Genomic DNA, 24368 nt, shown 5'->3' with positions numbered 1-24368 from the left:
CCATTTGGATGATTTTTGTCATTTATATTTAATATCTATTTATGTGAAATGGAACATAATATTTGAATACAAGTTTATTTTTGATTGAAAGCGCGCTTTCACTTCCGGTTCAAAGTTTATAGGTTAAAACGAGAGGGCACTGCAATCAGTACTTATTTATTAATTAAACAAAAATATTATAATAGTTAATTAACAATTCAAGAGAAGGAAAACAGTGTCATGTCATTCTTATGTATATTACTAAGCTATAAAGAGCAGGATAAAATATAATTCTTTATTTTAAATTATATTTAATAAACGATATAAACCAGGTGGAATAAGTAAATTTGGAACTCAAATAAAATTTTTTATATATATTATATATAATATAATAATTAGGATATTATTGGCTATTTTAGAAACTCATTTTCTAAATAATTAAAAATTTATATATATTTATGTCGCAGCCTATTGTAAACAAAAACAAAAGAGAAAATCAAATTGAAATTCTTTTTTTTAATTAAATTATCGTCGACTCGTTTTCACTCGTTTTATAACCTCAAAATTTTCGAAATCATGAATGACAAATTTTCAGTCAGAAAACGCAATCAAACTAATATTCTCTATTAATTATCCGAATAGAAAAACGAAAATGATTTCAAGAACGTTTTTATCTCCCTCTGAAGGTGTAAATATTTCATTATTCAATATACTTATTTTTTAATAATGAATAATTTTGCCTAATATTATTTCTACGCTTTCGGTGCTCTGTGGAAATTGTTTCATAGACATAGACAAAAAATTAAAATGAAATTTATAAAAATAATCGTTAATATAAAAATAAAATTTTTCTGCAGAGTTTCTTAACGACATTGATTCACTTGCAAGGAAAACATTACTGAACAGTAAGCTAAAGTCAATACTTAATAATCTTTGATTGACGTCTGGCGAGATAGAGGAGGCATATATATTGTTGCCATAGTAATAGTCGTGTTCGTTTGAGGACAGAATGAGTTTATCACGCGAGAATGTAAAGTTAAATGAAATATAACTATAGTTAAGACATAATGTTGATGTGAAATGTGTAAAACTTTTGCATGCACGCACCTATTGTAAATATAGATATAGTTTTTCACTCAATTGCGTATACAATCCTAACGTCTTTTTATCAATTCAGACCAAACTTTTTAGCCGCTCCCCCCGATTTTCATTATTATTATTACATCAACTTTTAATTTATCAGAAGATTAATTACCCAGACTTCGCACTCGATAATTAATTTTAAAAAAGTAGCAAAAAGTAGTTTTCAAACTAAAAATAGTAGTAAAAAGGTAGCTTATGAAAAATTAAACTTGATGACCAAAAAAATCGTCTTAGAAATTTCACAAAACTGACAAAAATTCCATTCTATATTTTATTTCCCTGACTTTTTCCTAATTTTCATCAAAAATATTTTATGCTAATTCTAATTTCAATCGAATTCCTGAGAAATTTTTATTATTAATAAAAAAATTAAATTCTTACGAAGATTTTATTAAAATTTTTAAAAAGAATTGAATTTCTGCGAAAAAGTTTGTTATTTTTTAAAATAATTGGATTTTTCATAAGAATTTTATAAACATTGTTTCAAATAATTAATTTTTTCGAAATATAATACATAAATATTATAACAATTTTATTTTAAATAATTGAACTCTTGTCGAAAACTTTATTTTTGAAAATAACTGAATTTTTCGATTAATTAATTCAACATAGTATTACAAATAATTGAAATTCTTCGATGAGTTTTATAATTTATGAAAATAATTGAATTCTTGCTTATAGAATTTTATCAAAAATTTATTTTAAAAATCGAATTTCCATGAAAAATTTTATTATTAGTGAAAGTAATTGAATTATTGTGAAGAATTGTATAACAATTTTGTTAAATAATTGATTTTTTTTGGGAATTTTTTTGAAAATGTTATTCTAAATTAATTGAATTCCTGTGGAAATTTTAATATTTATGAAAATAATCTAAAATTAAATTAATTTAAATTAGATTAAATTTTCTGACTTTATCACTCGGTAGTCTTAATTATAAATAAAACTTTTATCACTCCAAGTCAAAATTGACTCGGAGTGATTGTTACCCTCAAAGTTTTATTTAAATAATTTAAATTTGATTGAGAATTAAAAAAGATGTTTAAAAAAATTGTCAAGAGCAGGAAGCAGTATGTTTTGGATCCAAATGTCCTCGAGATATGTTCACCAGAAAAGGGATGAATTCTTTCATGAAATACTATTCCAAAGACGAATATCCAAATATTTCACCATGCAGTTATAATGTTCTTGAATCGTATAAAAGTATTCATACTAAGGTATGATTTATCAAGAAAAAAACAATAGATTATTGCAAATTAGATAAATTATTGTAATCTAATTGGAAGAATAAATTTAGCCATGTTTAGGTGCCATAAGTAAAAGAGGTTTCAGTGGTCCAGCGAGATTTGCGATTAATTCCAAATCTTGTGAGAAATCACCAGCTCCTTGTGATTACAGTCCAACAATTAAATTTTCATCTGACAAGATAGAATCAAAAGCTCCATTTTCCAGTTCATCGAGGAGAAAATCCTTTTTGATGAATAAAAATCCAGGGTAAGAATATACTTTTTTTTCAGTTGACAATTTCTAAAATAGAAATATACATTTCGATTAAAATATTATTTCTATTAAAAATTAGTTTCCATTAAGTATTTGTTTCTATTGAAGCTAAAATAAGAAAATAAAAAATTTTTTTTTAACAGACCTGGTTTGTATAATCCTTATGAGAAAGAACGAAGTATAGCCTTCAATCACAGTTTCGGTGGACGAAAGAAAATCCAATTTCCAGTTGAAATAAAATGTTGTAGCCAAAATAATGACACTTGTAAAATCTGCGAGGAAAAACCTTTAGGAGATTACTGGCATCGAAAAAATAAAGTTTTCCTCTGCAGACAGTGCATGTTGGAAGAGCAGAAGAATCATTCGAAATTCACAAGGAAGGAACTTTCTCAATTTTCCGTAATTTTCCTTTTTCAATTCCATTAAGAATTTAACAAGTTAGAAGAAAATTAAATAGAAATTAAATAAAATTAAAAGAGAAATAAATAAAATTTAAAAAAATATAGAATAAAGTAATAAAAATAAATAAATAAAATGAAATAAATAAGAAATAAAAAACAAATGAAATAGAAATTAAATAGAAAATTTAATTCTAGAAACTGCGGGACTGCTCTGGAATACATTTACACGAAGGAACCACTGCAAAAATTTGGTTGGTCCATCCAAAACAAATTATAAAGTCTGTTCGTAAAGAGGCTTACCTCTCGTGCTTTTTCGAATCTAATTTTCGATAAATCTTGGTTGTCTTGGTAACGTACATTTAAAAGAATTTACTATATATTTATCCAGTTTTCCACTTTTCATTAATAAAAGTTATAAATATTAATGAAACCTACTTTTATACTTTTATAATACGTGACGCTCTCCAGAGAAATGAATTGTAGATGATTGTATTTTTTATTGTGAACAATAGGATCAACTGTCAAGACTGTCAATATAAACCATTGTTCCAAGTCTTCATTAAATCCAAAATATTCGATAAAAACTGATTTTAGTTTTAAATTTTATTAAACACAGAAGGTTTTAATTTTTAATTATAAGGTGAAAATGACACAAACATAACCCAGACTTCGCACTCGATAATTAATTTTAAAAAAGTAGCAAAAAGTAACTTTCAAACTTAAAAAAGTAGTAAAAAAGTATCCATTGAAAAATTAAACTTGATGACCAAAAATAGTTTTATTATTCATGATAAAGAATTTAAATAGGTATTTAAGCATAAAAATAATTTAATTCTTGCGAAGAATTTTATACAATTTTTTAAATAATTGATTTCTTTCGACTAATTTTATGCAAATTCTAATTTAAATAATTAAATTCTTGAGAAATTTTTATTATTTTATGAAAATAATTAAATTCTTACGAAGATTTTTAGAAAAATTTTTTTAAATAAATAATTGAATTCTGTTTGGAAATTATATGAAAATAGTAGATATTGAAAATCAATAAATTGCGAAAAGTTTTTAAAAATAATTAAATTTCACAAAGAATTGTATTAAAAATTTTAAGAATAATTGAATGTCCTTGTGGCATTTTATTACATTTTTTTGAAAATAATTTAATTCCTATAAAATTCCTGCGAACGATTTTATTAAATTTTTTTAAAATAATTGAATTTTCAAGAAAAAATGTATTACTTTTAAAAATAATTGAATTCTTGTGATGAATATATTGTTATTTATAAAAGTAATTGAATTTTCCAAACAATTTTATTAAAATCCCTCAAAATAATTGAATTTTCGGGAATAATTCTCTTATTTATCGACATAATTGAATTCTTTCGAAGAATTATTTATAATTGAATTCGTGGGAAGAACTTTATTAAAATCGAAAAGAATAATTGAATTTTAAAAAAATTTAATTAAAATTGTGTTTAAAATAATTGATTTCTTTCGAACAATTTTATTAAAATATTTGAAAATAATAAATTTAATTCCTGTGAAAAATTCTAATATTTTTGTAAATAATTGAATTCTTCTAAAGAATTTTAAAAAAAACATTATTTTAAATAAATTCTTTTTTAATGGAATCGAAATTAAATTTTTAAGGATAATTACATTTTTTTGAGCAATTCCTGTAAAATTGTACATATTAAAAATAATTTAAATCCTGCGATAAATTTTATTATTTATGAAAATAATTGCATAGTTGTAAAGAATTTTATTAAAATTTTCAAAAATGAGTGAATTCCTGAGAAGAATTTTATTAGGGGAGAGTCTCCAGTTGTGAGACAGCTCCAGTTGTGAGACAGTCAATTTTTTTTAACATGCAATATTAAAAAGACGATTGGTTTATATAAAAACATTTCTTTTTATATGATCCAACTTTTTCGTGTACGCCGAAGCGGATATATAAACTGTTTTTGTTAAATAACCAACACTGTGTGTGATAATTGACTAAAAAGCGTTTTTTCAATAAATGCAAAGTACTTTTTTTCCAAGTTAATTAATTGGAAAAGGTAAATGTAATGCATTTTCTTTTAGTGTTTTCCTTATATTTTGTGATGCAATATTGCATTGTTCCAATCTACGGTTGAAAATAATTTAATTTTCCTTTTTCAAAATAGCGCCAATTTCTGGGTGTGAGACACAGCATATCACCAGTTGTGAGACGGTGTCAACACCCATCTGGGCAGCATAAAAAATACGACTTTGCAGGCATACTATTTAAATGTTGTTTTGATTTTTTTTCTAGTATTTTTGGGCATGTCAAGTGGAAAAAAACAATTGATTCAGAAGAAATCAATTTTAATGTTCTTGTTGAAGCTATTAAACTGTGCTTATTTGATAGTCATATTTTGGCGAATAAATATTATTATTTAGTATATAATAATATATATTATTAATATATTTAATTATTTCTACTACACATAACGTTTTATGTCAAACTGATTCAATTTTAGCAATTTTTAATGAGTGTCTCACAACTGGAGACATTTTTTTTTTTTTTGAAAAAAGCGATGTGCTCGGAAAATGTATCGTAAAATTTTTTGAGTTCATCGAAACACTATACTTTCTTTTAATAAAAGTTGCGTATTTCTGTCACCTTTCGAACGGTGTATTTTATTTACAATTTCGTTTACCCGTTTACAATTTACAGGTCAAAAATGAAACCCGTCTCACAACTGGAGACTCTCCCCTATTTATGAAAATAATTGAATTATTGCGAAAAAATTTATTAAATGTTTAAAAAGAATTGAATTTCTGTGAAAAATTTGGTTATTTTTAAAAATAGTTGAATTCTTGTGGAAAACTTTATTTGTGAAAATAATTGAATTTTTCGATTAATTAATTCAACATAGTATTACAAATAATTGAAAGTCTTCGATGAGTTTTATTATTTATAAAAATAATTGAATTCTTCCTTAGAATTTTATCAAACATTTTTTTAAAAAATTGAATTTCCATGAAAAATGTTATTAGTGAAAGTAATTGAATTGTTGTGAAGAACAGTATTAAAATTTTGTGAAATAATTGATTTTTTTGAAAATGCTATTCCAAATTAATTGAATTTCTGTGGAATTTCCTGATGAGCTGTGTTTGACAGCGAAAATGCATTAGATAGAAATAAAATTATTTTCAATTAAATTATTTCTTAAAAATCAACACCTTACTTTTACGGACCAAAGGCCACAAAATCTTAAAAAGTTTATATATAAAAATTAAGGTCCTAAAAATAGAAAAAGAATTATTTATGAAAATTGAATTTTGGATGAATTTGATCAATTTTCTTTGTAAATAATTGAAATGTTTTTCGAAATTTTATGAAAATAATTGAATCGTTTTAAAGAATTTGATTATAATTTTTTAGAATAGTTTTTTTATTTCTAGTATTAACGAAATTAAAGTAGTGTAAATTTTCAAAAAAAGAACAGAAATAGTAGCTTTTAGTGGCTGAAATCTAAAAAGGGAACCAAATAGTAGCATATAACGTAAAAAAAGTAATAAATAGTAAGTTTTAGTAGATGAGTGCGAAGCCTGAAAACCTTAAAATGAGCGCGTCATAAATACAAAGCTTCCTCGAGAGGAAACAAAATTAGAACAATTATTCTTTTAATTCACATTCTGGTAATTATACAAACGACATATTGCTCATAACATGTAATTATTTATATTCAACTAATATTACAATAAGCCACTTTATAGATACCTTTATTCGTTATATTTTGAGCGTATATTTAAATACATATATTGTATAAAAATATCGACATGTTACACGTAGAAGTGTATACATAATTATTAATTATATTTTATAACGTAATTTGAAAACGACAAATAGATTACTCATCTGATATTTTTTACGTATACATGGTATATCAGTCGTTATTAAGAAAGAACACTTTTTTAGAGATAGAATTTTGTAAAAATTTGCAAGTTTTTCTACAAAACTCGCACGCAATTTGAGAAATTCACTTTTAAAATAGGATATACAATTGAAAAAGCATTTTTATAGTTATATAGTAAAGAAATTAAACTTTACAATAAAGGCCATAATGTCAATTTTCTCTTTTGCATTTGATTTGCGGCGTGAAAAATTGTAAAGTCTAATATTTTTACCATCAAAATGCTTATTTCTGAAACTTTTCCCTAAATATTTTTATTAATGTTTTCGTATACATTTTTTTGTGGTTGTGAAATTTAATATTTTCACGGATAAAATTTCACCATTTGACACTTTTCTCTAAAAAAAAAAAAAAAAGTCATTGTAACTTTGTAACGTCATAAAAAATATTAAACAAGTTTTTTCAATAACCTATATACGCAATTTTGCATATATTCTGTAATGTAATTTTAATTCTTGCTGCTTTAGTTGACGAATATAAAACAATCTTCTTTAAGTAACACTGTCTTCTTAATATTTTACAATAAAAAAAATAATTTTTATAGCTATATTAAAAAGGCTTAACATTTCTTCTAGCTTTAAAAATTAAAAGTTTAAGGAAGAATCCGCAACTGACATATCAAAACCGTCAAAACAAAAGTTTACTAAAGTTGACAAAAGTGACAGAGTGACACAAAAGCATGAACTTCGTATTTTTTTACAGAAAAGAAAAAATTTTAAATTCTTGTTACAGAAAGGGTGTGAAATTTAATTTCCAACGCTTCGAACAAATAAAAGTTGCATTTGAATAAATTTACAATTTTTTGTCAATAAGAAATATTTGTTAAATTTTACGTTATGTTACTAAAAATGTCCCTTATTGTCAACACTGTAATTTATTTAAACGCAACTTTTAATTGTTGATTAATGTTGAAAATTTCTTCGGATTCTTCCTTAATATTACTTAGTATGAATTAACTGGAAAAAAAAATCTGATTCCATACTATTTCGACAAGTGAATTTAAGTTTAAAATTCTAAAAACTAGAAATTTTATAAAATAATAATAATACGGTAAGAACATAATATTTTTTTCCAGTTATTATATACATATTTTTCAAATGTGTCATGAAACTTAAATTAAGTAAAAAAAATGTGTAATGATATAGTTAACGATGAAAAATAACTTCATATGGACGATTAATGTAAATATGTAAATATTATCAGGAAGTTTAAAAAATTTCTTTAATATCAATATCACGCACAGTGCAGAATGAAATTGTTAAATTATGATCGATTTTTAAATTCAAAAGCATAATGACGTTTTGTACTTTAATAGGATTATTTATCTCTTGTCGAAAATAATGAAAAATGCTCTTTTGATGAATATATATATATATAAATTTGACATGAATCAAATTTAACAATTATTTTCACTATTATAGTCTTTAAGAATTTTTTCATTATTAAACTACTAGTTTACGTTATTATCATATAATTAAAAAAATGTAGCTAAAAAAACAAATATAGTTGCATTCTTTAGGCTCTGAAGTCTGAATATTCTGAATTAATGTCATATTCGTATGTTTAATTTTTATAGACAAAAATCGTATTAAAAAATTATAATTCTAGAATAATTTAGTATAAATAATATTAATTAACGATCTGAAATTGACTTTTTTTAAATCTAAATATGATAAAAAAACGAATATTATAAAATTTCATTATCATTAAAGATAAAAATTATTACAGCATCAATATTTCTCTACTCATAATCCTCATAATCAAATTAGAAAAGTTGACTTAGAAAATGTTGCACTTAAATTAGACAATTTGTGACAATTTAATTCACAAACATGAGTGCGAAGTTTACAAAGTTTACTATCAACGATTGAAAGAAAAAATATTTTTTACTTAGACGTAAAATTTCGTAAAATATTTTTTACGTTTACAAATTTTTCTTTTAGTAGATCAATATGTAAAGAAAAATTTCCGTAGAAAATGATTTTTTCTTTTAGTTGATTATAAAAGTTTGTAAACATCACCAACGTGATATTTAAATTATGACGCGATCAGGAGCAAAAAGATTGTTGTTTGTAGTGACAATACAGAAAAAGGATCAATAATATTAATGATTATTTCACAGTACATCGGAAATATTCAATAAAAACTGTTTTCGATTTAATGTAATTACATAAATCGGAACTTTAAAATAAATATAACAAATTCATTTGCTTCTAGATCGCGTCAATTATTCTTTATCTTCAATGTTTTTGAATTTAAAAGAAATTAAATAAATAAAATACACAATTTATAAAAATATGAAAGTATTTCTTAAATCTAAAAAATTAAAAATTTGAAAGTTTGTGTTTCTTACTCAACCTTTTGTCAGACTCTTCGATAGGATTCCCGCCATCGGGTGCTTGTCGTGAAATAGTCGATGTTGATGTTTCTGAACTGGTCAATGTATTTTCTTCATCGTCTGTTTCCGATTGTTTCTCAGTGAATTTTTCCATGGACACAGAACTGATGACAGATTCTGAACTATTACTCGCCATGAGGTCGTCAATGCAGGGTCTATGAATCACAGTAATATCAATATTTCCATCCACATCCTCAGAGACGCTTGTTGGTATCGATCGAAATACTTCCGAATTTTCACTCTCGAATAAACACTTTTGCTTTTGACTATTATTGTCACTGAAGGCGTTCTTCTCCATCATTTTTCTTAATCTACTTAATCCACTATTGATTGCCGCATTAAAAGTCTCGGTGTATCTATTGTCCAGCTGTTGAACTGCCTCGCCATCGGGAGTTGTATTTCTGTTCTGAACGTCTTGAGTGACGGAACAACTAAACGAATTGGGACTCAGTTGAACGTCTGGGAGTAAATGCTGATATAAAAGAGGATTAAAAACGTTTTCCGTATCCTTGTGGCGTACGTTTGTCGCCATTAAATGAGCAGAGAGTTCGTCAAATTCAACAGAATCGTTTCCTTCCTCTTCCTCTTGGGATAATTCCTGTCTGATTACGTTTGACACTTTATTTTTGTTCTCTGAGTTTGTTGTTGTTTGTTTAGTACAATTTGTCACTGATTCTGTTTTTTCATCGGAACTTTCTTCGGTTGTTTTATTAGGTATTTGCTCATCACTCAAAAAGTGTGGTTCTTGAGAATGTCCCACTCCGTTATCTTGAATTCTTCTTGCTTCTTGACTTCTATTGAAGTGATTGCTCCTGCCGTTTTGAAAATAATTATTGTTATTGCACTGTAAATTGCTTAATAGGTCCATAATGTTAATTTTCATTGGAAGCGTATCCATTGGAATCGGTGGTGGAACATTGAGTTGTGAGGCAAGTTTATCAAGAAGATGATTCACGTGCATTTTAGTGCCTTTTATAGGATGTTCCTCCTCGCGATCAGAGGAATTTGCGCTGTACGGATTCGAGCAATCTAAAAAATAATTTGTCGATTGATTATTGTAGCAAGTCGAATATCCAGTATCGGAGAAATTTGAATCCACTGCCATTGTATTTGTTGCACTTGACGAACAGAGATTTCGAGATTCACTGGAAGAAGACGGATTTTTGTCTTGATAAGATGTTGTATTTACGTCCATGGAAAGATTTGTAGTTACGCCCATGGAGAGAATTGTATTTGAAGTTGGAGGAAGAACAGAAGTGGATATTTCTTTTGGGTTGACAGATTTGGAAGGAGAACGAAAGTTCTCCACTAATGCTCCATTAGACTCTGGTTCGTCGATTTGATCATTCATTTCGAAATCGTTTTCGAAATCATCTTCAAAAGCATTTTCTGTCACATCATGTAAACGTGATTGAAGTCGTTTGGTAATTTCATCCAATTCCGTCAATTTTTGTCTGTAAGCAAACAATTTTTTTACATAAAACAATTCATTTTCATTCTTTTTCTTTAAATCGTTACTGATAGAATAAAATACTAGATTTTAATTTACTTACTTTAAAGAAGAAGAGAGAAGAGAGAGTGACGCGTCTCCAAATCCAATTCCAATGTCAGGCATAGTTTCTTCAAAAGGCGGATAGTTGAAATTCACTGCATTTGGAAGTTTAGAGTCGTCAATTCTATTAAAATCGTTATTAAATAAACGCATTGTTTTTGGACGAGGCGAAGATTCATTTGAATTGTTTGATTGGCAAGGTTCGGACGGCAACTTTATTTGACTTGACGACGAAGTAGATTTTCCAAAAGAAGATATACTTTCCAAAGGAGTTATGCTCACCTAATAATTAATATTAGTTAGTAACGTTCATTAGCAATCGATTTATTAATTATATTATTACTAGCAAATAATACGCGCGCCATGATTACAGATTTTAAATTTAAAGAATTCACTTATTAAGTACATAATATTAAATATTCTTGTTTATTATTATTCATAAATTTTAATAAAATTTTAAAGAAGAATTTCATTATTCTCATAAATAATAAAATTCCTCCAAAGAATACAATTATTTTTTTAAATATTAATTAAATTCGATTATTTTTAAGAGTTTTAATAAAAATCCTATTTTTAACAATTCTGATAAAAAATTCTTCCAAACAATTCAATTATTTTTTTAAAAAACAAAATTCTTTTGAAAAATTCAATTATTTTTAATACAATTATAATTAAATTTCTAGGAAAAAATTCAATTATATTCAAGATAATTTTAATAAAATTTCTCTAACAGGTTCAATTATTTTTAAAAATTGTAATAAAATTTTTCTAAACAATGCAATTATTGTTCTCAAAAGTTTTTAATAAAATTCTTTGTAAATTTCAATTATTTTCAAAATTTTCAATTAAAATAATACTTTAAAAAATTACATTATTTTAACGAAATTTAATGAAATTCTTAAAAATAATTTAATTATTTACAAAAACTGTAATAAAATTGTTTAAAAGAATTTAATTTTCTGTAAATAATTTTAATATAATTTAATAGGAAAATCGTTAATTACAATTAATAATAAACACGATTATTTTAAAAACTTAAAAGAAATGCTTCTTAAAATTTAATTATTTTCAGAATTTTCAGTAAAAATTATTTTAAAAAAACTTCATTATTTTCAAGAATATTGAAATAAATTTTTCAAAATAATTCAATTATTTTAAAGAATTTTAATAAAAATCTTTCCAAGAATTAAATTATTTTCAATACAGTTTTAATTGCATTTTCTCGAAAGAATTCAATTATTGAAAAAAATGTTGATAAAATTCTTGAAATGAATTCAATTATTTTCAAATTTTTTTATATATAAATACTTTACAAGAATTCAATGATTTTCAGTGCATCGACAATTTAATTATTACTAAAAATAATTGAATTCTTGAATAGAATTTTATAACTTTTTTAAATAATTGAATCCCTGTGAAAAAATTTATTATTTCTACAAATAATTGAATTTTTGCAAAATTTAAAAAAATAAGTGAATTTTTGAGAAGAATTTCATTAAAATTGTATTTAAAATAATTGAATTCTTAAATTGAATTTTATATTAAAATTTTCAAATAATTAAACTCCAGTGAAAAATTCAATTATTTTTTAAAATGATTGAATTTTTCGAAGAAATTAATTGAAATTGTATTGAAAATAAGTGAATCCTGATAAGTATTTTATTATTTATATAAAAATAATTGAATTTTTTAAGAAAATTTTTATTATTTATAAATTGGCTTTTTGCAAAGAATTTTATAACAATTATTGAAAATAATTGAATTCCTGATAAAATTCAATTACATTAAAAATTTTCAGTAAAAATTATTTTAAAAAAACTTCACTATTTTCAAGACTACTGAAATAAATTGTTTCTTCAAAACAATTTTAATTACATCTTTTTGAAAGAATTCAATTATGAAAAAACAGTTGATAAAATTCTTGAATAGAATTGAATTATTTAAAATTTTTTTAAAAAATACTCTACAGGAATTCAATGATTTTCATTAGACATTAATTTTAAAATTGAAAATACCTATTTAAAAAGAAAAATTATTAAAAAAGGTAAGAAACAAAAAAGCAAACATCAACTAACTTGAAACTGCAAACAGATTACCGGAATACAACGATTATTAATATTGAAGATAGTTGGAAGATTATAAATTTAATTTAAATTATAAAGTTTTACTTTGTTATATTTACCTTTATTTGCCCATTGCATTTTCCCGTAAAATCTATAATATGAAACCATCCAGTTACAAGAGGAAATCCAGCAAGCAAAACAGAAAGATCAATCGCAGCAAAACCGATAACTACATCTCTGTCTAAATCAATAGCGCTGCAAGTATCTGGTTCTAACAGTCGCCAAACTTTAAATATCAACTTCTTCTCATCCTAAAGTAGAAAAATTTATTATTACTAATAAAATATTTATTATATTGATTATTTTATTGCTTATTTTATTGATTACTTATTTTACTGGTAAAGGACTTACGTTAGTCAAAAGATCAACTGCTAATTTCGTATCACATCTCCACTCCCATCTAGGATTGCAGGTCCGGGGAGAAACATTTGTTTTCGTATAAGAATTGTATTGTCTTTCGTTTGGACTCGAAACTCCTTGGAAAGTAACGTAAGTACTTGGCTCCACGGTTGCATTGGCCTTCTCTACCTTTGGCAAATGCAAAGCACATTCAATCTCCACCACAGCTCGGAAAGATAATTCCTCGTCAGATTCCATTTGTTCGTTGCTCGAAGGATTCAAAATTCCCGAAATTTCAGTTGTTGTTTCACTGAAATTATTACTTAAACCTTGAGTGGAATAATCATCGAATTCAGCCCCAACTCCAACGCTTCTGTACATATCGGTTGAAATATTGAAATTTGTCTTCGAACTTCGATTACTGCTGTCATCGGATAAAATAATTGATATCGGATCTAAAGTTGTGGGTTCAACTTCAATTCTTTGTTCTTCTTCTTGACTAGGGCCGCTGAATTTCTCCGTTTGCGAAGCTTGATTTGTATTTGTTCTTGAAACATGGAGGGCTTGTGCGAGACAATCGACAATTGAATGTAAAACTTTGCTTTGATTTTTTAACGAATCGTTGGAAGATTCGACATTTATTACGTGTTCACGAGTTGAAAATTCCGTTTGGCATTCTTCATTTCGAGAGGAAATGCAGGGTGTTACTTGCACTTCAACTTCGGAGCTCTCTCGAATTACTGGAGAATTTTCAAGAGGTCTAGGAATAGTTTCTTCGTTTCGTGATGGATTACTGATGGAATCGCGAATACCTCTTGTCATTTCTAAGAGGGCAATTTGATCGGCTGTGCCAAGGGCCACAAGGCCTAGTAGCTGACCCTTATTTTGACCGGTCACGGGATCTTTAATCAAAATCCAACCATCCACACTGATCACTGGATACTGAAAAACAATAATAATAAACTGCAATAAACAAACATTTCTTGACTTTTGATAATTTGTGACATAAAATGAACCATAAAAGTTTAAACTTCTCTTTAACTTTTCATAATTTAAGAGTAATATTCTAAATTCAAACTTCGCACTCGATAATTAATTTTAAAAAAGTAGCAAAAAGTAGTTTTCAAATTAAAAAAAAAGTAATAAAAAACTAGCTATCGAACAATTAAACTTGACGACCAAAAAACTCATTTTAGACACTTCAAAAAACTAACAAAAATTCCATTCTAAATTTTATTTTCCTTACTCTTTTGTCATTTTTTTTCTTATCCTGCTAATAAATTGAATTCCTGCAACGAATTTTATTATTCATGAAGGAATTCCAATATTTATAAAAATAATTTAATTCTTGCCAAGAATTTTATAAAATTTTTTTAAATATTGATTTCTTTCGACTAATTTAATGCAAGTTATGATTATTTAAATAAGAATTTAATTCGTGAGAAATTTTTTATTATTCTTGAAAATAATTAAATTCTTACGAAGATTTTTACAAAAATTTTTTAAATAAGTAATTGAATTCTGTTTGGAAATTACTTATAAAAAAAATTGTAGATATTGAAAATCATTAAATTGCGAAAAGTTTTTAAAAATAATTAAATTTCACAATGAATAATTGTATTAAAATTTTTGAGAATAATTGAATGTCCGTGTGGCATTTTATTAAATTTTTTTTGAAAATAATTGAATTCCTATAAAATTTCTGCGAACGATTTTATTAGAATTTTTTAAAATAATTGAATTTTCAAGAAAAAATATTACTTTTAAAAATAATTCAATTCTTGAGATAAATATTGTTATGTATTTATGAAAATAATTGAATTCTTTATAAATTTCAGTTTTATTAAATTGCCTCAAAATTAGAGCTGTGCAAAATAATTCGAACTGAACTGTTCGAATTTTTTCGCCAAGTTCGAATGTCGGTTTTTCGACATTTGAACTAGCCCAGTTCGGATGTCGAATATTCGACATTCGACATTTCAGCGCCCCAAAACCGAACTAATCTCGGTTCGGTTCGAATTTTGCACAGCTCTACTCAAAATAATTGAATTTTCGGGAATAATTTTGTTATTTATTATTTATTTATTTTCTGTTTAGAAATTTTATGAAAATAGTAGATATTGAAAATCATTAAATTGCGAAAAGTTTTTAAAAATAATTAAATTTTACAAAGAATTCTATTAAAATTTTTTACAATAATTAAATGTCTGTGTGGTATTTTATTAATTTTTTTTTTAAATAATTGAATTCCTAAAAAGCTTGTTATTTATGACAATAATTGAATTTTTGCGAACGATTTTATTAGAATTTTTTTAAATAATTGAATTTTCAAGAAAAAATTTATTACTTTTAAAAATAATTAAATTCTTGTGATGAATATTGTTATTTAAAAAAATATTTGAATTTTGCAAAGAATTTTATTAAAATGCCTTAAAATAATAAAATTTTTGGGAATAATTTTGTTATTTATCGAAATAATTGAATTCTTTCTAAGAATTATTTATGTAAATAATTGAATTCTTGGGAAGAATTTTATTAAAATCTAAAAGAATCCTAATTAAATTATTTAAAAAAAAATGTATTGGATTTCTGTGAAAAATTCTAATATTTTTGTAAATAATTGAATTCTTCCAAAGAATTAAAAAAAACATTTTTTTAAATAATTAAATTTTTAAGAATACTTATATTTTTTGGGCAATTCCTATAAAATTTTATTAGAAATAATTGAAATCCTACGATGAATTTTATTATTTATGAAAATTATTGAATTGTTGCTAAGAATTTTATTAAAATTTTCAAAAACAAATGAATTCCTGAGAAGAATTTTGTTATTTATGAAAATAATTGAATCATTGCGAAAAATTGTATTAAAATGTTTAAAAAGAATTGAATTTCTGTAAAAAATTTTGTTATTTTCGAAAATAATTAAATTCTTAATAAGAATTCTATGAACATTGTTTTAAATCATTTATTTTTTCGAAATATAATAAATATTATCAGGGTAGCCGCAAGATTGACTTTATAAATTTCCCTGACATAACAACGAATTTCCATGACAAAAATTTTTTTGTTTAGAGCAAAAAAAGTATTGCATGACCATTTTAATTTCTTTAATTGCCCTGACAAAAAAATTTTCCTGACATTTCCCCGACTTTACTGACAAAAAATTTTTTTTTCCTGACATTTCCCTGACTTTACTGACATGTGGCCACCCTGATTATGAAAATTTTAATTTAAAGAATTAAATTCTTGTGGAAAAATTTATTTCTGAAAATAATTGAATTTTTCGATTAATTAATTTAAAATAATTGAAATTCTTCGATGAGTTTTATTATTTAGGAAAATATTTGAATTCTTGCTTAGAATTTTATCAAAATTTTTTCAAAAAATTGAATTTCCATGAATAATGTTATTATTAGTGAAAGTAATTGAATTAATGTGAAGAAATTCTATATAAATTTTGTTAAATAATTGATTTTTTCGAAATTTGTTTGAAAATGCTATTCTAAATTAATTCAATTCCTGTGGAAATTTTATTATTTATGAACATAATTGAATTTTGAATGAATTTTATCAATTTTTTTTAATTAATTGAATTCTTTTGCGAAATTTTATGAAAATACTCGATATTGAAAATCATTGAGTTTCGAATATTTTTTTAGAATAATTGAATCGTTTTACAGAATTTGATTATAATTTTTGAGAATAGTTTTCGATTTCTAGTATTAGCAAATTTAAAGTAGTGGAAATTCTCTAAAAAAAACAGAAATAGTAGATTTAGTGGCTGAAATCTAAAAAAAAGTACCCAAATAGTAGCATAACGTAAAAAAAGTAATTAAATAGTAGGTTTTAGTAGATGAGTGCGGAGCGTTGTAAATTTCGAAAGTGCCTACCTTTGATAATAGTAAATACGGCAAAACGTGAGAGTCTCGATAAGCAACGTATAATTGATGTATAGGAAATTTGGCAATTCCTATCAGATTATCCTCCCCCGTAGAAGTTTTGCTGTACACCTCCGTGACAATGAAATTATCTTTCGTCCTTTCAAGTAAATCCGAACCGTGAATAAGAGGTACCAGCTGTAAATATACAGGGAATTAATAAGTCACAGTTTAAATAATTTATTTTAAGATAAATTTTAAGCAGGGATGGCAACCAAAATTTTATCGGTTTCGGTTTCCTCTTTTGGGTATTCTTCTAAAAAAAATTCGGTTTCGGTATTTCGGTTACGGTTTTTTTTTCAAAGAATTAGGGTTTCTGTATTTGGGTTTCGGTTTTTAAAGTGAATAATTACGGTTACGGTTTCTTGTTTTCGGTTTCTTAAAAATTTAGGTTTTTTGAATTAAAGGTTTCGGTTTTTCGTTTGCTTTCCCCGGACAATAAATAAAGAAAAATATTTGTGTGCATTTTAATTACTTAGAATGAAATATGAGTATTAATTACTCATAATTTATTTATAAAGTTGTTTTATATTTTATAAGATGGCCATAGCGTTGTCAAGGAAAAACTAAAATTTTTTTGAAAGAACGTTTTTCTCCCTAACTTCTACATTATTTGACCTAATTCGCTAAAAATTGGTACACTAGTGTATTTTTACAGGCTGATCACAAATAATTAATTGAACAAAATTTTTTTCTAATTTATTTTCAAAAAAAAAAAAAAAAAAATTAATTATTTGTAATTTGCAAATTTGGTTCGTCTACCTATTATTTACAATATTAGACATACCATACTTAAACATTTCTTTTTAATTTATTTTTTTGTATCAAAAGATTTTAATATTGGTGTACGGAACCCGTTATTTCAATGTGAATGCAACACCACACTTGTTCAATTTTTAGTTCTATTCAGTTTTACTTTTATATTAAAAACCGAAAAAAATAAATTTAGGTTTTGAAATAAAGGGTTTTACATTTTTATAATACGGGTTTCGGTTTACGGTTTTCTGTTTCAGATAATTTTTTTTTCGGTTACGGTTTCTAGTTTTCGGTTTTTTAAAAATTTCTGTTTTTTCGGTTAACGGTTTCGGTTATCGGTTTCGGTTGCCATCCCTGATTTTAAGTTTATACTCACTTGATGAAAATTATATAGAGGATTTTTCGTATTTGTGCAAATGCGACTCATGGCTCTGTCTTCTTTCCAAAAAGCTCGACAAATAATATATGAGTTTAATTCAGATAAACCTCTACCCTCCGATATGTATATTAAGCCATGTAAAAGAACCTAAATAAGTCCCGAAGATTAATTAGAAAATTACTTCAATTTTAACTATACTTATTCAAAAATCGCTTTAATTTGAACTATTCTTATTAATAAAAACAAATTAAAATAAATAAAAACGAATTTACCTTTTCATCATATTTACTATTCGGAATCAAGATTTCCATGTTTCTGTCTTCTCCATTTTTCTGCCTTTCTCCAGATAAACTTCTTTCATTATTCGTTAGTGAATTACTTCCATTGCTGATGGTATCAATTCTTCTGGATGATGCAGAAGAAACTCCACTGTTTGAATTTGAATGAGTTCCAGTCACAGTCTTGAAATTCGGGTTCTTTGTCGAAAGGGGAGAGAAGGATTCCCTCACAGGAATATTCTCTTTTCCAGATGTCACGGCATCTGATTAAAAAATACAGAAAAATTAGTTTCACAAAAAAGTAAATATTGCACTTCGCGAAGTTTACAGAGAAAGAAAAAAGAGAAACTCACCGATAAATTCTTTGCCAAAATGAATGCCATCACAGCCTAATGCAACAGCAACTTCTAATTCGCCAACTTTAATTCCTTTATTAATAATAGCAACTCGTTGTGTCATGCTTAAATTTTTTGTCGCAAACACATCATTCACATGCATTGTACCAATTCCCAATAAAGTTGGAGATCTTTGATTCAAGTGTCTATGAAAGACTTTGAATTTTAGTGGACTATTAGTATAGGCGAAGTTTTTTGATATATTGTACACACCTTGGTGATAAAATAGAATTTCTGTAAAACAAGAACAAAAATTAACATAAAATCAATTTCTCGTAATTGTTTATTCAAAACTAAATTTTTTTTTTAATTTAGTACATTTTTATACTCTTATAAAAAATAAAAACAGGGTTTCCACAGGTCAGAAAAATCAGAGATAAGTCAGAGAATTTTATTAAATGTACTGGAAAAAATTAAATCTTTAAAATTCATTAGAAAATTCTGAATTTTGGTCTAGAAACCTTTGAAAATATTAAAAATTAATTCTTCTTAAATTTATTTTTGTTTACTTAATAAACTTTAAATCTACAACAAAAAAAACTTACATTTTTTTTATTTTTGTCAATGTTTTAACTATACAGAATATGAAATTTAATTTATTTCAAACAATTAAATTTCTGAAGAGGTATTTATAAAATTATTACTTATAAATTGTTTAATAAGTAATTTTACATAAATTAATTCACATAATTTCAAAAAGAATTAAATTTTAAAAAGTTTTAATTTGAAATTTTGGAAAATTTAAATTTTTAAAGAATTTAATTAATAAATTTTTTAAAATTTCTTTGCAATAATTCAATTATTTTTATAAATAATAAAATTTTTACGTGGATTTAATTATATTTATAAATATAATAAAATTCTTTTAAGAAATTCAATTATTTTCATAAACAACAAAAAACTCATCGCATAATTTTAATTATTTTTAATACAATTTTAATCAAATTCCTCGAAAAATTTAATTATTCAATAAATTATTTATTTTTGTATTTAAATAATTGAATTTTGCAAAGTTTTCTAATTAAAATCTTTGAAAATCTGAATTTTTCATACATGTAATTAAAAATTATGTAGAATTAATTTTTTTGAAAAAATTTAATTGAAATTTCTTTGTATAATTATTTGAAGTGTTTATTTTCTAATTTATGTTTAATTGAAGAATTTCCAAATAATCAAAATTTTAAAAATTCTCAAAAAACTTTTTCAAAAATTATCAAAAATAATTTATTTAAAGAAGAAAAGGCTTCGTACTCCATAATTAATTTTAAAAAAGTAGCAAAAAGTAGCTATCGAAAAATTAAACTCGACGACTCAATTTTTTTATAATATAATTATAATTACATTCAAAAATAAAATAATTTTTTAAAATGAAATCATTTTTTTCTTGCAAATTTTAAATAAGATTATTCAAAACTTTGATCATTTTATTTTATTCAATTCTAAATCAATTATTATTAGATAGTTCTACGAGAATTCAAATATTTAAATACAAAAATAAATAATGTATTGAATAAATTATATAAACTTTTTTTAAATAATTGAATTGTTTCGAAGAATTTTATTCAAATTTTTAAGAATAATTGCGTTTTTAGCGGAATTAATTTAAAATTATATTAAAAATAATTGAAATCCTAGGATGAGTTTTATTATTTATGAAAATAATTGAATTTTTGTCGCCGAACTTTAATAAAGTTTTTTAAATAATTGAATTCTTATGAAATTTTCATTATTTTCGAAACTAATGGAATGTTTGTAAAGAAATTTATCAAAATTTTTGCCTTTAGTAAATTATATTATAATAGTAGATAGTAGATTTTCAAATCTTTGAATTTGAAAATTTTTTTGAAAATAATTGAATTTCGGCGAAGAATTTTCTCATTTATAAATATATAATTGAAATCTTAACGAAAATTTTCCAACAATTTTTTTAAATAATTGAATTTTTCTGAAGAATTTTATTATTTTCGAAAATAATTGAATTTTTGGAATGAATTTTGGTCATTTATGAAAATAATTGAATTTTTCAAAGAATTTTATTATATTTTCTGAAAATAATTGAATTTCTGAAAAGAATTTTCATATTTATCAAGATAATTGAATTTTTCCCATGAATTTTAATAAAACTTTTAAGAAATTCAGCTAAGAATTCTATTAAAAATTTTGAAAACAATTGAATTGTGGAGAAGAATTTTGCTATTTATAAAAATAATTGAAATTTTGACGAAGATTTTTAAAAATTTTTTGAATATAATTGAATTTCTCTGAAGAATTTTATTACTTTTGAAAATAATTGAATTCTTGTGATAAATAATGTTATTCATGAATATAATTGAATTTTATTAAAATTCCTGAAAATAATTGAATTTCTGAAAAGAATTTCTTTATTTAGCAAGATAATTGAATTCTTTCGAAGAGGAGGAAAATTTTTTTGAAACCAATTGAAATTTCAACAAAAATTTTATTAAAATTTTGGTAAATAATTGAATTTTGGAGAAGAATTTTATTATTTATAAAGATAATTGAAATTATTTTGGAAAAACTTTTATTAAAATAATAGAATATTCAAAATCATTGAATTACGAAAAATTTGTGAAAATAATTGATTCGTTGTAAAGTATTTTATTAAAATTTTTTGAATTTTTCCAGTAACTTTATTAAAATTGGTTAAAATAATTTTTTTATTTCAACTGTTAACAAATTGAAAGTAAATTCTCAAACCTGGAAAAAAGTAGCTTTTAGTGTAACAAATAAAAAAAAGTATCCAAATAGTAGCAAATCGTAAAAAAAAGTAGTAAATAGTAGGTTTAAGTAGGTGAGTGCGAGGCCTGGAAGAATTTTAGTTAAAAATTGTAGAAAATAATAATAACTGAATTGAACTGATGAAAGTAATTTTGAAGAAGTTACAGTAAGAATAATCTTATAATAAGAAAATAATGATTCAGTAATTTTTATTTATTATAAAACATGAAGAAATCGATCATTCCGAGTCGAAGACTCGAAGTGATTGGTATCTTCATGTTTTGTAATAATATTCTTTGAAGTTTTTGAATTTGAATGTTATGAAGAATTTTAATTCCTGTGGAAAAATAAAAATGATTAAAAAGAAGTTATTAATATTTTTGAATAATTTTTAAATTAAAGAAATTCGCAAATAAAAGTACCTATTGGAACATTTTTTTTGAGTATGTAATCATTTTTAAAATGAATCAGAATATTTTTTAGAGTTAGAAAAAAAGTTAAAATTCTGCTTAGAAATCAGGGGAATGCAAAATTAAATTTTTGTGGCAACCCTGAAAAAGTTCTTGTTTAATATAAATTAATAACTTTACCTTGATCAACTTGCTTTCGAGAAGTCATTTTCACAGGTTTCCTTTCATTCATTGATTTCTTCTTCAATTGATTTGCACTCGAAATAATATCATCGTAATGAACAAAAAATGTAGCAGAAGCTGGAACACCGCTATCAGCTAAATTAATAAAATATTATTAGTATATTGAAAATGTGCAAAATATGAATATAAATATATGATTTAAATAATACCTTTCTCACGAGAAAGACAAGACGATTTCACTCTTCTGTAACCAGCCGGAGACAAAGTGAATGATCTCACAATTATTTGTAGACAATCCACATAGTCAAGCGGTACGATTTCTGTTAATAAAAAAAAGTGTATTTTGAAATTAAATGAGATTTAATAAATAGAGTATTTTTAAATTAAATCATTGAGTTAAATCTTCAATGTATTAAATAAAAGTTTACAAACCTTTTGACTTAATTTCAGAAGGAACATTTTCCTTGATAACTTTAACTTCTTGAATATCGTCTTTGATATTATTTTCCAAGTTATGCTTCATAAAAGTATTTTTACTTGTCTCAGAAGCGGGAAACTTATTACGCTGACAGCAATGAATTGATTGTGTTGCAAATTCTATTAAACTTGGCGTTGGAGAAGTTGATCTTAAAGTTTCTAGTGCTGCATGTTCATCGAAATAATTCATATCACTTCCAAGAAAATATTGATATAAATCTGCTTCTCTCTCAGGACAAACGTCGGGATGATAGTTATCATACAAAAATTTGTCAGCATCGTATACATATGAATCATCCATTAAAGCTTCTTTTAATAAAGCACTTTTCAATTTTGCTGACTTTGCATTTGGTTTATCGACAAGCTTTTCAGGAACTTCAAAGTTAAATCTTTTATTAATAGGCTCTATGAATTCTATTCTCTTATCTTTTAAAATAGATCTATAAATTGTTTCCTCCTGTTTTGCATTTTTCAATGAGGACAAATAGTCAATTTTATGACTAAAAATACCATCAGCTTGTTTATTTAAACTTCTCATATCAAAATTTACTGACTTACTGATCTCATTATTATTTTGATTATTTTCCACTTTTGACGGCATATTTTCGGTATTTGTTAACTTTATTGAAACATGTACATTGCCTATTCTACTTTGAGTTTTATTTACTATTGGAAAATAGCGAGTAAAAGGCTTTGTTTTAAAAATATCTAACAGATCGACTACATGAGCTGTCCCTAAAACTTTCTTTGTTTTCTCCGATTTGATTATAAGTTCTAAAGATTCACAATTTTTAATATAATCTTCAAAGAGATAAAAATTCGTTTTTATCGTATACGTTTTTTCTGTATCCTCAAATTTTTGTGAAATTTTCGTAACATCTAATGGCCTGAAAGAAAAATTTTAACATTGAAAGAAAAATTTTTTTTATTGAAAAAAAAAAATAATTTATACGCATTAAAAAAATTGGTGTAGTTCTGAGATTTCTGACAAATGAGTTAACCTCTACAGTTGAATTAGAGTTTAGTTTAATTTACAATTGAATGAAATTGGAAAATGTAAATATTTTACCTGAACTGTATTTCATTTTCTTCACCCCACCAGGAAACGAATACAATCACATCCCCAGGGTTTATATTGGTCCAAATGACTTCGTCAATAACAAGATTTAAGTATCCATGTATTTTACCCTCGACAAAAGGAGGTAAAGAACGATAATTGTTCACCTTTGAATCCATTTAAAACAAAAAAAAATAAACACACAAAAAGTAATTTGCCCATCAGTCATTGACTTTTGTTTACATTGAAGATAAAATATATTTTGACAACAATCAGCAAAGTAAAAGTTTTCCAGTACGCCATTTAAGGCTGATTTACACGAAAGAAAACAAAACAACAAGGGATAGACGAGTTTCTAAAAAGAAAACTTGTCCACT

The 24368-nt window shown here is 24.6% G+C and overlaps 2 protein-coding genes across 4 annotated transcripts; one reads left to right on the top strand and one right to left on the bottom strand.

Annotated features, from left to right (window-relative positions):
- The first annotated feature begins 404 nt into the window (after positions 1-404).
- Positions 405-3777, top strand: LOC122511354. 3 transcript variants are annotated; one of them, XM_043626528.1, is made up of 6 exons: positions 405-665; positions 837-884; positions 2182-2339; positions 2420-2616; positions 2766-3021; positions 3219-3777. In XM_043626528.1, the coding sequence occupies exons 1-6, from the start codon at positions 560-562 to the stop codon at positions 3354-3356; spliced, it is 903 nt and encodes a 300-aa protein (XP_043482463.1). In that variant the 5' UTR covers positions 405-559; the 3' UTR covers positions 3357-3777. The 3 variants fall into 3 exon arrangements, with proteins under 3 accessions (XP_043482463.1, XP_043482464.1, XP_043482465.1); XM_043626529.1 differs by lacking the exon at positions 405-665 and having other exon boundaries at positions 880-1009; positions 2187-2339; positions 3219-3776; XM_043626530.1 differs by lacking the exons at positions 405-665; positions 837-884 and adding an exon at positions 1062-1091 and having other exon boundaries at positions 2187-2339; positions 3219-3776.
- A 2979-nt stretch (positions 3778-6756) lies between these two features.
- On the bottom strand, positions 6757-24300 carry LOC122511352. The gene is made up of 13 exons (XM_043626526.1): positions 24004-24300; positions 22890-23821; positions 22667-22777; positions 22455-22592; positions 19084-19359; positions 18725-18993; positions 18450-18599; positions 17270-17455; positions 13389-14318; positions 13097-13288; positions 10916-11196; positions 9323-10816; positions 6757-7302 (listed from the first exon to the last, which is right to left on the bottom strand). The coding sequence occupies exons 1-13, from the start codon at positions 24168-24170 to the stop codon at positions 7269-7271; spliced, it is 5160 nt and encodes a 1719-aa protein (XP_043482461.1). The 5' UTR covers positions 24171-24300; the 3' UTR covers positions 6757-7268.
- Between the last annotated feature and the right edge of the window lie 68 nt (positions 24301-24368).

Source organism: Leptopilina heterotoma, unplaced genomic scaffold, assembly GCF_015476425.1.
Source record: "Leptopilina heterotoma isolate Lh14 unplaced genomic scaffold, ASM1547642v1 Lhet_81, whole genome shotgun sequence".
Classification (NCBI taxonomy): domain Eukaryota; kingdom Metazoa; phylum Arthropoda; class Insecta; order Hymenoptera; family Figitidae; genus Leptopilina; species Leptopilina heterotoma.
Note: the sequence above shows the minus strand (reverse complement) of the source record. Positions and strands in the feature narration are given on the sequence as shown.

Excerpts from the sequence above, each read along its gene's own strand:
- LOC122511354 (XM_043626528.1), top strand. The coding sequence starts at position 560 with ATGACAAATTTTCAGTCAGAAAACGCAATCAAACTAATATTCTCTATT. Across the intron at positions 666-836 it reads GTTTTTATCTCCCTCTGAAG|AGTTTCTTAACGACATTGAT; the intron begins GTGTAAATATTT and ends ATTTTTCTGCAG. Across the intron at positions 2,340-2,419 it reads ATAAAAGTATTCATACTAAG|CCATGTTTAGGTGCCATAAG; the intron begins GTATGATTTATC and ends GAATAAATTTAG.
- LOC122511352 (XM_043626526.1), bottom strand. The coding sequence starts at position 24,170 with ATGGATTCAAAGGTGAACAATTATCGTTCTTTACCTCCTTTTGTCGAG. Across the intron at positions 17,456-18,449 it reads CTCTATATAATTTTCATCAA|CTGGTACCTCTTATTCACGG; the intron begins GTGAGTATAAAC and ends GTATATTTACAG. Across the intron at positions 11,197-13,096 it reads AATGCAATGGGCAAATAAAG|GTGAGCATAACTCCTTTGGA; the intron begins GTAAATATAACA and ends ATTAATTATTAG.